General features: G+C 44.9%; 1 protein-coding gene across 1 annotated transcript in view; it reads right to left on the reverse strand.

The window, feature by feature from the left end:
* Positions 1-16,466, reverse strand: part of LOC142583331 (cytochrome P450 4V2-like) — a 45,257-nt gene extending 28,791 nt beyond the window's left edge. The window contains exons 1-3 of the mRNA XM_075693754.1: positions 15,955-16,466; positions 3,059-3,171; positions 1,143-1,228 (exon numbers count right to left, since the gene is read on the reverse strand). Coding sequence (XP_075549869.1) covers positions 1,143-1,228; positions 3,059-3,171; positions 15,955-16,153 — 398 coding nt within the window. The 5' untranslated portion in view covers positions 16,154-16,466. The remainder of the gene's footprint in view (positions 1-1,142; positions 1,229-3,058; positions 3,172-15,954) is intronic.
* Positions 16,467-16,770: the final 304 nt, after the last annotated feature.

The following is a 16,770-nucleotide window of genomic DNA, read 5'->3' on the forward strand; positions in this document are numbered from 1 at the left end:
GCTGTCGGAGTCCCGACGTGGCACGGCGTCCGCGGCTCGAGTACGCCGTACAGCCGGACTGTACGGCTGTACGGCGAAAGCTGCAGAAAACGTCCCCATCGGCCATGGCAAAGTGAATTTCGGACGCGTGGAAGCGGATCCAAGTGAACGTTGTGGTCAAATCTTAAGAAGTGCTCGATCCCAAAACTTCGACGGAACGGAAGACGACCTGCTGTGGGATACCGAGAGCGGCGGTTCAAGCGGTGCGACGAACTCGAGTGGCAGTGATAGTAACTGAGCATCCGACACATGCGGTGGGTTCACTGTCTGCACCGAGATTTATTTTGAATGTGTGCAAAATAAAATGTTATTTCTCGCACCCGTATCGCCGTGATGTCGCAGCGAAAAGAGGGAGGGGGGGGGGGGGGTCATTCTAGATTTTTCGAATCTAAGCACCCCCCCCCCCCTCACTTTGGGCATCGCGATCGTGAAGAAAAGGGGGTGCTTAGAATCGAGTAAATACGGTATTCACGGCTAGGTGGCGTGTGCCACCGCCTGATTTAAAGGGTTCAGCCTTATCCATCCATCCGTTCATTAATCCATCCATCCATCCATACATTTAGGTTCGGTTACTAATCGCGGCCCCGATTTAGAGATGACATTAGTAATCATCATCATGCAGGATCGGGATCGCTGCAGCAGGAACTTTGAACACCAAGAAATGGTAGATGTGCTTGAACGCCGTGCAAGTTAGGCTTAATCAAAAGTTACAAACACCGTAATGCTCTGCTCTATTATCTGAAAACTACGCATTGGCTTTAGGGAGATAAATACCCTTCTTCCGTAATTACACAAAAGAATAAAGGGTCAAACATTTACTCGATATTTAGCACCTTTACAATTGGGTCACGTATGTCTAATCGCCAACCGTTTATTTTATGGCGTCAAGCACGCGCTTACAGGTTTCATTCTCACTAGAGAATTACCAACGCACAAAAGGAAATCTAGTTTGCAGTTATCAGAAATTTATTTAGCTAATTATGACTAAAATAATTACACGTGATAATACAAACAGTACCAATTTGTGTTGTAGCCGGTTCTGCAACAATGGTTATTATTTCATTGTGCCATAAACCCTATGCTCACCGTATGCTGCCACATACCTCGTCAAAAGTCCAGTTCCCAGCCACGGATGAAGGAGCCCGTAATGAAAAGACTTTGATTGTGTGTTGCGATTAGTCAAGAATGTCTGAAAAAGCAGAACATTGAACAGCAAGTCCTGCTTTGAGTCTCTTTGTGTTTCAGCTTACTACTAAACGCCTTTAAATTGATCACTCTTTTGGTCTTTGGAAGAAAATGAGTCGTTATTTAAACTACATTATTGACAGCACGGAGCAATGGGTCACAAGCAGAAGAATAGACAACATGAGCGAATTTTGGCTGAAACAACAGCGATACGTCAGATATGAGAAAAAAAGTTCCATGGTAAAGTCAAGTCATGGGCCCATCCGAAAAAACTGTCATTTTCAAGCAACCAAGTGGAATGTTAATCCGTGCAGTCAATGCATCTGATTTGACCTAGGTGTTGATTGATGATAGGCGCAAGATGAGCAATTCAAACGAGTTTGTGCATTTCTAGTGAGAAAACAGTCCGGAATAAACAGGTGTTAGTTTAAGCGTATTCGACCTGCATCATTCACTGCCGCATTGAACACTTTGAAAGTTAGCATCTGTGAGTGGAGTAAAAATATTTACTTGAGATGGGGGCACCTAGTATTGCTGGATGGGAACTTGTGGCTTTTGAGCAGAGACCATCGGTTTCTGTCGTGTCTAAGGTGATCCCACAGCGCTACATATGACACTTAGGCACAAGTTGTCCAGCATGACCGCCAAATGTTTCTGTTGCGTGAACCATTATTTGATATAAGATAAAACTAGGATTTCAACCAGACGGTCTTTCACTTACTCCTAATCCACTTAAATTTTGTTTCCCGTAATGACCCAAAGCTGAGTTTCACAAATTACTAGCAGAATGTTAAAGAACTTTAATATCAGGACCTGAGAATAACATTTCACAATTTCCACATCTGCTGACTATGAATTCCCTGCGTTAGATACGGCTTCGTCAAACTTGTGTATATCTGCTGTCTTTATTACGTTCGTAAAAAAAAAAAGTTGCTTCTCTTTCTCTGGCTTAATGCATTCGCCAAGCAGCAGCAGCAGCAGCAGTAGCAGCTTACCCGCATGCCATAACGTTTCAAGTCAGCAAACGGCTGTGCTTAAACTGGTCGGTTACCCAGGTATATGAATGAGCGTGACGGCTCGCATACTGGCAATGTGTTCGGTAACAGCGCCGAATCTGATAGTCGTGGTTTTGGAGGTGGTCGAAAAAAGTTTACTGGCGTTGATGTGTTTTATTCAGAGCTGAAATTTTTCAGGCCGCGCACTTGGCAGTAACTGGTTTGATCAACGTGTTCAAAAATGCTTGCAAAATAAATTACATGCACCGTGAAGTCTGCGCCTCGCTGGCGCTAAGATCGCATGTAACACTGCTCGACATGGAAACAAAAAAAAGTTCGCAGTTGAGTTAATTGGCTCATATTTTACGATAATTCAGCAGACAAATTGCAAGATGGGGTAGGCTTTATACTATAAATCAGACAGGCAAATGCCTCTTTCAAGGTAGCTGAAACGGCACGTGACATATTAGAAGCCTTCGTCATCAAAGAAAACAGGGAAAATCGTGTCAGTCCTATATTGATCACATTGAGAAATAAAATAAGAACATATCCAAAACTCGATTGGATGATAGTAAGAGTATAGATCAGCAATAGTGGATCACCTTTCATTGTTTTGTTTTTCTTTTCTGTATTCTACGCATGATGCCTCAACATCATGAAAAAATTTAGTTAGTTCAGCAACCTACCGTGTTGTTTCCTTCATGCAATTTGTTTGTTGCATTTCAGAAAAAGGAAATGGAAAGGAAGGTTCCCTTCTAACATTTCACGCAATTGCAGTGTTATAACTTTAGGTGATATATGTATGGTTATTAAAAATGAAAGTATTCAAATAAACTTACCTCGACATACTCTGCCTTGTATACTGTGATGCATGGTCTCGTGCCAAGGTAAAAGGCGAAGAACCCTTCCTTTTGATACTTCAACGTTAGCGCGAAACGTGATTGCATGTACACTGAAATGATAAAAAACGCCGGGAGTGAAGGAACAAAGCGTTGGTTGTGAATGCTTAGTAGAACATTTTTGCTAAGCTCTAGGAAACAAACACGAGAACAAAGAGGAAACATTCACAGCACTGTGCTTGCATTGCTTCCTTTCTGCCTTTGTTTGCTGCACTGCAAAAAAAAAAAAAAAATACCGGCTTAGGTAGATTTATAGGCTGTGCATTTACTAGCATTACCGAGAGTTTTTGATGGTTTGTAACAAGGCGCCAAGCAGGAAACACGGTACTGTGAACTTATTTTGCATCTGTTATACCATGTGTCCGACGCAACTTGGGCCAAAATTAAAGAAAAAAGTGTGAAAGTGCCAGGTAGCTGGACAGAAGGCCCACAAAACATAAAATATTGTCTTTTTTGTGTTTCGCGAGCTTTCATTAGGCTTGAAAAAACAAAACATTTATGTTACACGTATTGAGCAAGATAAAGCTGGATCGCAAATTTTTTAGAAGGGTCTAGAATTTTCTCTTGGACACGTTTACTCCGTATATAATATTTGAGAAGTTGATTAATTAATAACTAGTTATGTAATTAGGCGAAATACAAGTTATTATCTCACTTGCTTCAAACGACGGCACACAATGTTAGCTTGGTTCTGTCCAGCTACGTCTCACTTGCATATTTTTAAATTTTCGTACAAATGGCACACAGAGGCCGGTGATGACGATAGGGTTCTGAACGCCCTGCTGGAATTGTTATCTAATTTTTTTTGCTAAAATTATTGGCGAAATCCTTTATTTTATTCCGCGTAACTTATCTAACCGCAGATGCAAGCATCGGGCGGTGACCCGCAGCGTTGTCTGAACGCTCTCCTCGTGCATATAAGGTCACCTTTATTCGCTTTCAAAACGAATAACATTGCCTACACTGAGCGGTTTTTCTAAATTGGCTGACAAGAGGCGAGGAGCGCGCTGAAGTGGAGAGGGTTTCGATGGGGCGCAGCCAGCGCAGTCAAAATAGGTAACCGGATGAAGAGGGTGGCGCCGGCTTCTGCCATTGGTCCGCTTCGCCTTAGTTTGCGGTGGCTGATCGGAAATCACGGCGGCGTGCAATGGAAGGTTAAGAATGCCGCTAAAATGGATTTTCAGCAAGGAACAGTTGGCAGAGCGATGTCGTATACGTGCCGAAAGGGCTCGATAACGTTTTACTATCACGCAAAAAGCTCCCATACGGAAATAAATCCACGCTCACCGGCAAGTGCGAGTAGCGAGTACCTGAACGATCGGCGGGAAGCCATTTTCTGTTCCTTTCGGAATGGGAGTGTCGGGCTATTCAGAAAAATGTTCAGTTTTGTTCGGCATATTAATGCATCTCTGACGCGTACACGCCACATTGACACGGTGAGTTTTCGCGGGTTTGTGACGTCACGTGACAGATAGGCGAAGTGGGCGCAGCTCGAAAACTTTTGACGAATACCAGAGGGCTAATGGTGAAAAGGCGTTGAATCAGGAATAATTTTTGTGTCCGGTTTAATCATGCACAATCCGTGTGTACACGTCATATCAGACGGGGAGCTATCGTGGTTTTCGTGATGCCGCGTGACATATAGGCGAAGTTGGGAGTGGCTCGAAAATGTTTTGACCAATCGTGGATTCCAGAATTGGAATAGAAAAGTTTGGAACAGCTTTACGTTACAGCGTCCATGGTGTGATTGGAGTTTTAGCGTGTCCGGCATTCCGGCAATCGGGGGCGGTTTGGACTGATTGACGGATGAGCGGGCGGCATAAACGTAAGCGGCTGGAGAGGTGCAGCCACCTGCTGTCGTAGAAATCAACCAGACAAAAACAGATCTAACGTTGCAGTAACCAAGTATATTCTACTTCGATGATGGTGCAAATTTTCGGCAGTGGCGTAATTATGATCATGATTACGCCACTGTCGAATATTTACACCAGCAGCCAAGAATAAGTACTTTGCTCTGCGTTTGCTTGAGTTTTACGACACCAGCTCGCGCCACCGATTTGGCCGCTCAGGTTTACGCCCCCGCTCATACGGCAAACCGCCCGCACTTGCCGGAGTACAGGACGCACTAACTTTCCATTAACGGAAAAATTTTTTGGCTGTTACGTACCGAAATCCCAATATTATTATGAGGCATGCCGTAGTGGGTGACTCCGGATTAATTTTGACTACCTGGATTTCTTTAACGTGCACCCAATGGACAGAACACAGGCGTTTTTGCAGTTCGGCCCCGTCGAAATGCGGCCGCCGCGGCTGGGATTCGATCGCGCGCCGAGCTTCGCAGCACAACACCAAAGCCACTACGCCACCACAGCGGGTGTCATTGTAAGTCCCATATTACTCATATTTTTTGCCTAAATTCATCAGAATAAATACAGGTTAAACTCGTACTGGGGAGCATATATGAACACCCCGACAAGTTCGCCACTTTCCATCAGAGATTATAGTGATCTCAAAGTCGTTTCCACTAGTGAGCGTGTCCTTATCGCTGAGAAGGCTGCCAGAAGAATTACATGATAATTTATTGTGCCTTTCGTTTTTCCTTTCTCGTTCAAAACACCATCAATGCTGCCTCCTTCACTTTCACTTCTTTTATGACGCAAATTCAGTGAATGTGGGTAAATACAACCACACTAAAAGCTTTTTACGCATTATTTACTCTTTCATAGTAATAAGACTTGTCCCTAGTGCATACAACAGGGCGTAGATGGTACGCATAAGTGCGCCACCTACACAGCACGAATATTCAAAACGCACGCTAACGCACTTAGCCATATACGCATGATATGCTGACAGCCACTAGTTCTCACAACATGGTGAGCTAATTTCCCTGCCACATTGCCTAGAATAATGAACAGATCCAACAACTGGTGTGCCGGAAGAAGTCCCTCCGAGCGGCCGCTGCTTCTTCGGTGAGATATTATTTTCTGTTTTCTTCGAAGAATCAGTGCTGTGTTGAGACTTCACTGTTGTCCAGGGAGAACAGACATCCCGTGGGATTCCTGTGTGCTAAAGATCACGCACAATATCGCGTGATTTGACTGCGCTCCGCAGCGCATCTGCGCCTACCACGGCGGTAGGCAGCAAAGAACACCGGCACGAGCCATATGTCCGACAGCGCGTTCCTAGGCGCATATGAGTGCCACAGAATCGGCGCCGCACTCGGAAGTGCCACAACAAGCGCCCAATGTCATCAAGCCGGCGGCGCTAGTTTTCAACGCCGCCCTACCTTCCAGCGCACCTTCAGCGAATATGGCTGAGACAAGCGAAAGTGAAGCCAAGAAACCACGGGTTGACGACGACAAACATCTTCCTATGATCTAAGTGAAGATGAAGACATAGACTGCGATGAAACATCGTTCTCCTTAGTGACGTATAAAAAGAAGCGGCCTGAGGTAATTCCAGTTGTTTTTCGACCCTCACAGGAAGGACGCAACTTCTGGCAAGTTAATCCAAACCGAGATGTGTCGGAAATTGTCTCCGCCGCAAAAGAAGAAGTGCAGTCTTTCTGCGTGAATAGAGATGGAAGTTTCTCTGTCAACGTTACTTCAGTCTCATCTGCAAGACATTTACTGTCGATGAGCGAAGTGGCTGGTTTGGAAGACAAGCCATTCATTCTGGCGTCTTATACCAAGAATGTTGGCAAGATACGCCATGAGCCAGTTGAGTATACGTAAGAACAACTGGTTGACTTCCTGAAGGATTTTGGAGAGTGACATCAGCACGTCGTCAGGCGCGCTACAATCGCCAAGAAGACGGAGCGGTAGAATCACGCCCTCTGAGAACCGTCATCCTCCATTTCAGAGAAGACAAACCAATGCCGCAACGAGTGCATTTAGGTTTCACGAGTCACCCCGTAGAAGAATACCATGGCCCTGCTCTAAGATGCTACAACTGCCAGGGATTTGGACATCTATCGAAGAACTGCCGCAGTCAGCGTCGCTGCAAGATATGCTCGGAAGACCACAACCATTCAGAGTGCAAGCCTGTGTGTCAGCCAAAATGTGCCAACTGTGGTGGAAACCACACAGCTTCCTACTCCGGGTGCCCTCAGAGCAGAGCTGCCTCAAGGTTGCGCAGACATGAGTTAAAATACGGAAGGCTGCCTCCTCGTAATGCGCCCCCACCCAACCTTGATGCTGTAAGATGCGCGCCTCCAACTCCTAGCAAAGAAAACGAGCAAGGGGTCCATATGAGCTATTATGCAGCTCTAAAACACTCAGGTCGACAACGTTCTGACAGCGAGCGGCATGATCCACCTTCAGAGAATGCTACTCATCTTGCCCAGGGTTCGAGTGAAATTCGCCGACCTTCTCAGCAACGCCCTCAGCCACTGAGACAGCAACCTCATCTAACGTCTGAACGACTGCCTCAGCATTCGCCTCAACCAAACCAGTCATCCCAGCGACCATCTCAGTCAACTCTTCAGCGACCTGCTTCGAGCACGCATGGAGCTTCAGCGTCGTTTTGTGATTACGCGTCTTTACCCGTAGCACAAATGATCCTGCCCATGCTATTCACAGCTCTGCGTGCAATTCTAAGTGCCATTCCACAAGCAAACAACCTACCAGAGGTAGAAGCACTGCTTTCTATGGAATCTTTGGTGCGTCCACAACCACCAACAGCTCCACGGCAGGCTTACAATGAATAATCGTTACAACGATGTTTTCCTATTTCAGTGGAATGCTAATAGCCTTCGAAATAAGTCAGCTGAATTTCGCAAACTACTAGCTCAACATAACTTTGCTGTTTTATGTATACAGGAGGCAGGCGTAAGAGATGACTTTCGTCTTTCGAACTAAGTTATATATAAATCATCGCGCATTGCTGGAAGTAGCAGAGCGATGTTATGCGTGAGAAAAGACCTGCCGTCCTATTTAATACAGTCGAGCGATTTAAATATACCGGAGTTCGTAGCATGCAAGATATCTTTTAGATATACAAGCTTCACAGTGATCAGTCTTTATCTACAATGTTCTAGCAAAATATCAGTAGACAGCTTGGTGAATGGGTTTGGTATCGCAAACTCACATGTACTGGTTTGTGGGGACTTCAACGCACATAACGTCATCTGGGGCAGTGAATATAATGATTCCCGTGGAAGCATTATAGAGTCTGCCGCAGAAAAAAGTAATCTGATTGTGTTAAATGACAGCTCTCCAACGTTCTTGCGGGGGTTTCGTTACTCAAGCTGTATAGATGTTACGCTCTGCTCCCAAGACCTTCTTGATGGCGTTGAATGGTCAACGGACATAGAAACGCACGGTAGTGATCATTTTCCTATCCTGGTAAAACATCGCCTCATACGGAGTGAAGGGACCCGCCGCTACTCAAAATATACTAATTGGCAAAATATTCGTCACCATTTAAGTAACTCATTGCGTGAAAATCCGAGCTGCAAATATATTGTGTGAGTCCTACGAGATCTGCACAAAACAAGTCACTGTTCCAAATGAATACACTGCAGTCGACGGGGAATATGAATGTCTAAGAGCAATTAGAAGACGCGCAGAACGGGCTTACCGCCGCAGTGAAAAGCTGGATGACTACAAGATGGCACAGAAAGTTCGGTCAACTTCGCCCAGACGCTTACAAAAATTAGGTATGAGAAGGTGGCGAGAATACTGCGCGTCGTTGTCTCCGTTTACTCCGATTCCCAGAATATGGTCAATTGTCCGATCTTTTAGTGGTCCAGTTACCCAGAGCCATCCCTTCCGAGCCCTTGCCGTAGCTCGAAGTACTCCGGAAACATCTGTTGCTGACGAATTCTGTCAACGTATATCCAGATCAGGAATTCCGTTTACTTGCCTACAATTTAAAAGTTCAACAACACTAGCAGAACAAAAAGCTCGTGCGTGCTTTATGTCAAAATATCCTCAACTTGACTGTGAGTTTAGTCTAAATGAATTGAAATGTGCTCTTTCGTCATGCCGTACAAAGACAACCGCAGGCCCAGATGGTGTCACGTATATGATGTTAAAGAACCTAGGTCCAGTAGGAAGAATGGCTCTTTTGGAGATATTTAATGATATCTGGATAAGAGAGACTCTTCCAGATTCATGGAAATTAGCCCGGGTAATTCCAGTTATAAAACCAGGAAAGACTCCTTTTTGTCTTGACTCCTACCGACCCGTCAGTCTCAAAGCTGTTTTTCCAAACTAATGGAGAAGATGATAGACCGTCGACTGCGGTGGGGGTGTGAGCACACAAATGTGTTTTCCAATTACATGACCGGTCTTCGACAAAATCGGTGTACAATGGATTCAGTATTAGACATTGCCACATGCGTCGAAGATGAACGCAGTTGCGGAAATGTGACAGTAGCAGTATTTTTTTACATTCAAAGAGCATTCGACACTGTAAGTCACATACATATCCTTGCTGGTATGTCAGAGCTTGGCCTACATGGTCGAGCACTGCGATGGGTGTCAAATTTCTTAAAAGACAGAAAAATATTTATGGAAAGAATCGAAGGAGAGAGTAATTATCACAGCATCACGCAAGGCGTTCCGCACGGCAGTGTTCTCAGTCCGTTTTCATTCAACTGTCTCAATGCAGCCTTGCCACTAAAACTCCCGTCTGGTCTACAGTATTCGCTGTACGCAGATGACATCTGCATATGGGCCTCTGGATCTCATATACAAGACATTCAAACAACGCTGCAAGAGGGTCTTGATAATATCGACACCTTTTTAAAAGAAAGAGGCATGAGTCTTTCATAATCAAAGACAGCCGTACTTCCTTTCACTAGACGACAGCTGAATAATTTCCAACTTACACTGAATGGGCAAACTTTGATGTTTGTGAAAGAGCATAAATTTCTTGGAGTTATTCTTGACCGCCAGCTAACATGAGCTTCGCACATCCGCGCAATTGAAAAGCAGACCAATGCAGTAATAAACGTACTTCGGTGACTCGCTGGCACAACGTGGGGGGGATCAGTCTCTTCACTATTACAGGTTCGTAACGCACTCATAAAACAAAAAATTGCTTACTCGGCACCTATTCTCCATTGTTTATCGCAAACTTCTGAGGAACGTCTTCAATGTTTGCTGGCAAGAGGGCTGCGAGTGTGTCTTGGGGTTCCGCAGGCTACCTCGAGTTCTTTAGTAATCGCTGAAGCTCGTCACCCACCATTTCCAGTCATACGAACGGTTGAAACATGCCGACATATTTATCACATCTTAACCCAACACGAGAAGCATCCTTTAAACCTTGCGCTTACCGAAAGAAACAGAAGCAAAATTCACGATGTTGTTCGAGAACATAAAACATTATTACCAAGATTTGAATTATTCAACATGGATGTTTGTTACCCTACCTGGATGTTAACGTGTCCTCAAATAGAATTATCGGTTGAAGGGATTATATCTAAGAGAGACATATTCATAGTAGCCGCACCAACAACTGGCACTCTTCCAAATTTACTCCTTATATCCCCAGTACATCCACGTTTATACAGATGGTTCGTGTCATAAAAATTCCTCGACCTCAGCATTCGTCATTCCACATTTAGCGCTAGAGCAAACATTTAAATTATCCTGAGAGACATCTTCCACCGTGGCAAAACTGTTTGCAATCCTGTGTGCTTTGCGTTTCATAACATCAGAAAAACATTCGCGAAAATGGGTTATCTTTAGCGATTCGCAAGCCGCTCTCACATTACTACAGAGCAATAAGAAAAATTCTTTGAACACTTTGCTATTGTATGAGACACTCAAAGAACTTACAAAAGCAAGCGCAATGAACCACGTAATTGCATTCCAGTGGATACCTGGGCACTGCAATATTCCTGGTAATACTGCAGCGGACGCAGCTGCGAATCGGGCGCACAATAACGCGGAGACAAGCAACCTTCCTCTATTGCGTAGTGAAGTCCGTGTGCTCCTGAGATATCTTGTCGCCTCAGCAAAACTCCCTGGTTTGATCAGCAAACTAAAAACTCGGAGTTATACTTTATAGACCCATGTATAAACTTATCAGTGCCGAAAAATCTAAGAGGCAACAGAAAATTTGAAACATTGGTACACCGCCTGCGTCTTGGTACTGTATTTACAAAACACTTCTGCTACAGGATAAAACGTGTCTCTAGTCCGCAGTGTTCTTGTGGCTATCCAGACGAAGATGTGAATCATCTTCTTCTCGAGTGTACGAAATACGATCCACAAAGAAGGGTACTGCAAACAAAGTTGTTGATGTTAGACAGAAGACCATTCACTCTAAAAAAGGTACTTGGCCCATGGCCAACTGCGGGCCTTCAAAAAAGAGCGCTTCTTGCTCTGAAAAAGTTTTTAGAGGACACCAACATTTTGGGAAAATATTAGGTATCAGATGATCCGAATACGCTAAATGAGCAACACAAGCGTTGTCCGTGGTTCACAATTGGTTTATGTGGTGATCGCAACTTTTACGCAATATGTATAATTCTGTTCTGTACTTGCAGTGCATTACATGTGTTGTGTGTTTTGGCTGTACAAAATATCTGACTATATATGTGCGTACGTGGACTGAACTAATGCACAGAACTTTGCGACTGATGTACTATTGGTCTGTATATTTTTTATTGATCTAGTGTTCTACTGAGTGCCATATTTCGTGTCGCTATTCTCCCTTTTTACGCAAATTTGTTTCCTTTGCCAAGCGACAAGGAGTAGCTGGTGCCACCATAAAGGCGCCAACCTCTCCTAATATTCACTTCCATAAAAAAAAAAAAAAAAACTGGTGTGCCACCTGCACCAAGACTCGCTATGAACGAGAACGAAAGGAACCGAGGGGCCCGATTCTTTATTAATCATATAATAAGAAGCCAACAAATAAAGGCACCAATGACAACATAGGAGAAATTATTTGTATTTACTAAATGAATTAAAGAAATGATTGATAAATGGAAGTAAAAGTGGATGAAAAAACCACTGGCTGTAGGTGCGGACAGTTGCTTTTCATCCATTTTTATTTCCATTTATTTATCATTTCTTTAATTCATTTAGTAAGTACAAATAATTTCCCCTCTGTTGTTCTTGGTGTCTTTGTTTGTTGGCTTCTTATGATAAGACCCACTGTAGCAACGAATGCTCGCATGCCCAAGCATATCAACAGCACCACCTCCTGACAACCACTAGGGGCGCATAGTATGCTGTGCATTACTGAGGCCAAGCAACAGCTGCCCGTGCGCCATTAGCTCTCTTATTTTTGGGAGAATATTGCAACTGGAATACAGGTGCTGAAAACGCATATACAAGGGACGAGTTACAGTGAAGTGACGCAACATAGTAGTCAACATAGCGGATCGATCATGCGAGTCAGAGCGCAAATTCTTCGTTGTTCTTTCCAAGACTCTCTGCTTCTTCGCCGTCCAGATGAGTATACACATATGCAGGATCGCCATGCTAACTTTAGCGAAGGTTTAAAATCTTCGGAGGCGTTACAGGAGGATACGATTAAAAGCATCTTGTTGGTAACATTATCAAGCAAATTTCTTTTTACGTTTTCTTTAGTTGGATAATTAGTAGTCCATAAAATGAACTCCGCCTGTCTTATATTTATGCACAAACTTCTAATCAGGAAGTTGTTGAGCGTTCTAGGAAATTTCCGATTAGGCATTATTAAATTCGTACGTATTACACAATCGTATTTTTGAAGCCCTAAGAAAAGCCCGTGAAATACGAAAATACCCACGTTACTACCTGTTTTCGCGCCGCAATCGCAGTGCCCTCAATTTTATCCCATATGAATGCACAGCAATGTTAGCCTCGCGGATTGCAGCTAGAAAAGTGACAGGGCAGTAACGCATGCATTGGCTTCGATAGGTACTGGTTGCACTTGCGAAAATATCAGACGTGGCCTTTTATGGGCAAGAGCGCTTAAACTTAACGCGTGCCATCAGCAGCGTAGTAATATAGAGACTAGCGAGCGGAGGAAACCACTTTGAGTAGCATGCTAGGGTTGTGGCTTGGGCTAGTTGGTTCATGGTGCGAAAGTAGGAGGACAGCGCAATACTGAGGGAACACAAGACAGTAGCAGATGACAGCAGTATAGACAGCAGCAGACAGTAGCAGAGTAACAGAGGCTCCGATTTCAGGTCACTAAATCCACCGCCAATCTTGAGGCAAATCAGTTAAGGGGTGCGATCTTATAACGGTTCGGAAAGCTTACTTTGCCTTCACGCGATTGGTCAGAATAGCCCTTGTGTAAGCATTCATCACTTTTCGTACCTTTACAAGATATCACCCCAGCTTCGAACCTGGAGGACCACCGGTTTGCGAGATCACACGTGCACCTTGCAATGCGTATGGCCCTGAACAGAGCTTGAAAGCACTTTTGTGCTTTTTGAGAACGTCTGATTTGTACGAGCGCCATTAACTATGTAGTACTGTTCGTTCACGTCTCCATACCCCTACCTGTCTTTACCTTCTTTCTATTCCCCTTCTCCCTTCCCCCAGTATAGGGTAGCCAACCGGACCATTGACTGGTAAAGATTCCTGGCATCATTATGTCTCTCTCTCTTTCTCTATTGATTGAACGCATTGCGCTAAAGTAAACACTGATACATGCGCACGTCTGTTATCTTTCAAAATGTCATGATACTGTCGTGGCTCCTCTACCGAATGGTGTCAGCATACATTCGCTGCACACTCAAACTGCCGTATAGCCCCTCCTGACAAGCGATGGTTCTCTGAAGAACCTGAAATCATCGCTGCCATTCCACCTTCTCTGTGGCAGCGCACTTGCTTAAAAGCGCTGTTCTTTTATTCGCCGTGCGATTCAAAGCACCGCAATCGCGGCGAGCAAACGCGTAGTCGCGGGATAATTTTCATATTTCCGGCGCTTTCTTTATAATGCATAAGAAGAAGGTGGTTGCGTAACAGCTACAAATGTGCATACCGCTGAGTCGGACGTTTCCTATATATAGAACACTCTAAAATTTCCTCATTTGAAATATTTCTTTAAATTTATGGCTTGCGGAGTTTATTATTAATATTGGCTAATTTTGCAAATAAATAGAATGCAAACGTTACGTGATTCGCTCGTTAGAGGAAATAGAGCTCCAAGAAAAGAGCTCTTGACCGCAATAGATAATTTGGAAAATTGCTGTCGCAAGACACAACTCTAGTATGGCCCAGATCATTCTCAGCACAAAAGGCGTTCAACGCGTTGTTGTTCTTTTTGAGGACATGTCAACTGAGTGAGACTTCAAAAATTGTCTTGCGCTTCATCGCGCTTGTGTGCAGTTTCTCCCTCAGTCTTTATTTTCGCTTGTACTTCCTTCTATCCCCTTCAGTTTTCTTCACCCACTTGCCCCATGACAAGGTAGCCAGCCGCTCTATAAAATGGCTAACCTCTCTGTCTTTCCCTCTCTTCTTCCTCTCAGCTTTCCTTGTGCCGTGTCGAGCAAGAGTGAAAATATCGTCGATGACTTTTGAGAGGAACTGCCATTCCCAGTCGCCGCGGAGCCCCGGGATGAAACATGGCATCTTTGAGGTGGAACTCCGCAATGTTAGTACTGCAATTGGTTGGAAAGGCACGCATAATGGCATATTGCATTGCACTAAGAACGCATTGCGGTTGTGTGAGTCACTATCGCTCGGTAGCCGTGCAAAGAATATAATAGCGCTGATAATCTTTGTGGAACTGATGTCGCCTTTGTCCGATGGCGCCATCAGCAGTATCGCAACACGTGTCGACGTACTTTGGAGACCTTTCTCATGCTACTGAAGAGTCCGCCGGAATCATCGACGCTAGCTTCTGTGGCAGAGGCCTAGCCGAGGGGAGGGGGGTGCAAGGGGGTCACACCGGCCACTTGCCCCCTCCCCCAAAATTCCTTAGTATTATCGTCTCCCCACGGTCTTCGGTGAAGCGCGTTCCCCCTCTTCACGAGAAATATTACTGGCTGCACCACTGTTCTGTGCCACTATATTGTGCTGCTAGTATACACATTAGTGCATTCATATTAGGCGTAGCATACGTTCGTTCTTACTCTGGCTTCTAATGCGCAAACGAGTGCAAAAAATGTGGGTTGAGTAGAATTGCATTAATTTTTCTCTCGCTGTGTGTTGGATCTTCGTTGTCAACATTTGGAGTTGTATAGCAAACGTGACGTGTAGACTAGCATACGTACGTTGCTCGAGGGTGTATAGAAACCTACAAGGGGTTTTAATTTCGTATTTTCATTTGCCACTATGCCAGAGACAACGAACTACATTTTTGTTTTCGAACAAGTTAAATGGTATAATAACCTTACACCCCATGCGTGATTCTAATCGTACTCTTTTCATCGTCGCCCTTTGGGTGCAACTAAATAGGAAGTCCTGCTGAAACTGGAGTTGTTGGATGAGCTCAAGAGTCATTCGGAGCAGTAGGAGTGAACGTTATTAGAACACTGCAATCCAGCAGCTTCCATTTGAACTTTCATCTAAAGCTCTGGCTGCGTACTTGAATCATCGTACTCGTCATGATTCATTTGGTATCAAGAAACTCGATGTGCTAAGAACCTGTGCACCATAAGAAAATGGCACAGTAGAAGGCTGTACTAATAGAAAAAATATTAGCAGTCAGCATTTCGGCTTGATTGCTCTTCATTGTTAACAAACAGCGCGACAAAGACGGACCACGCAGTCAGCAGACAATACAGTGGTGAACCTTCGTCGCAGGCGGCGGCGAATTCTCGTTCTCTCATCTAACGAAAACTTTCCGCCGTTACCTTTCTTTCCACTCGGTGGATAGGAAAAAGCGCACAAACGAGCACACTCAGAAACGGTACAGTTTTGAGCGACAACACTCACCAACAGTTGGAGGTAGCACGTCTTTCATCGCCGACGCCTTAAGCTGCACCTGGAGCACCGTGCTCATCGGGATCGTCTCGTCAGGCCCCGGCATGTGCTTCACGTATTTCCAAGTCTTGTACCGGGCCACGTGCGCTGCCAAAACTGCAGTCACCACGAGCAATAACGCCCCGATGAACGCGTAGACGATGAGTAGCATCGTTAGACGAGAGACCCGCCGCAACCTATTCCACAATTTCTAGATTCAAAGGAGAGCCCACGAAAGCTCCGTTGTTGTTACTCCGCTGTCGCGACTCTCGCGAATCTCTCCTCTCCGATGACAGCCAGGCGTGAGCATCGAACACGGGGTTACTTTGCCTTTCAATGTCCACTGCGGCGTGCGTTATCAGCCAGGGCACCTCGTTCGATCTTTCTCATTAGAGTAAGCCAACCTGATTCGCTCGCTATTCACTCTCCCCTGCAAGGTTCAGCTTATAGTCAGAAAAGAGAAAGGGCTATTCGGGACTGATAAAGGGGCTCGCAAAGAGCGCACCATCTATATTATTCGCCGGCGCGAAAAGTGGCGAGCGGCTGTTCGAGCAAATAGACGAAAGAAAAAAAAGGGGGGGGTTGGGGGGTAGATGCTAGCGCGGCTTGTTTTTTCTTTCGGCGTCGTTGCATGCGTGTCCTTCGGAGACCCTGTGTTTTCCGCAGGCCCATTTGTTGACTCCCTCGCGCCGGTCGCCTGCTCTGGAAGGTTAAATCCCGGTCGGAAAGCAGAAAGTGAAAGCCGGTTCGGAATCTGAATAGACAAAATAAGGTGTAGACAATTACGCA

The sequence above is a fragment of the Dermacentor variabilis genome, chromosome 1, assembly GCF_050947875.1.
Source record: "Dermacentor variabilis isolate Ectoservices chromosome 1, ASM5094787v1, whole genome shotgun sequence".
NCBI classification, from domain to species: domain Eukaryota; kingdom Metazoa; phylum Arthropoda; class Arachnida; order Ixodida; family Ixodidae; genus Dermacentor; species Dermacentor variabilis.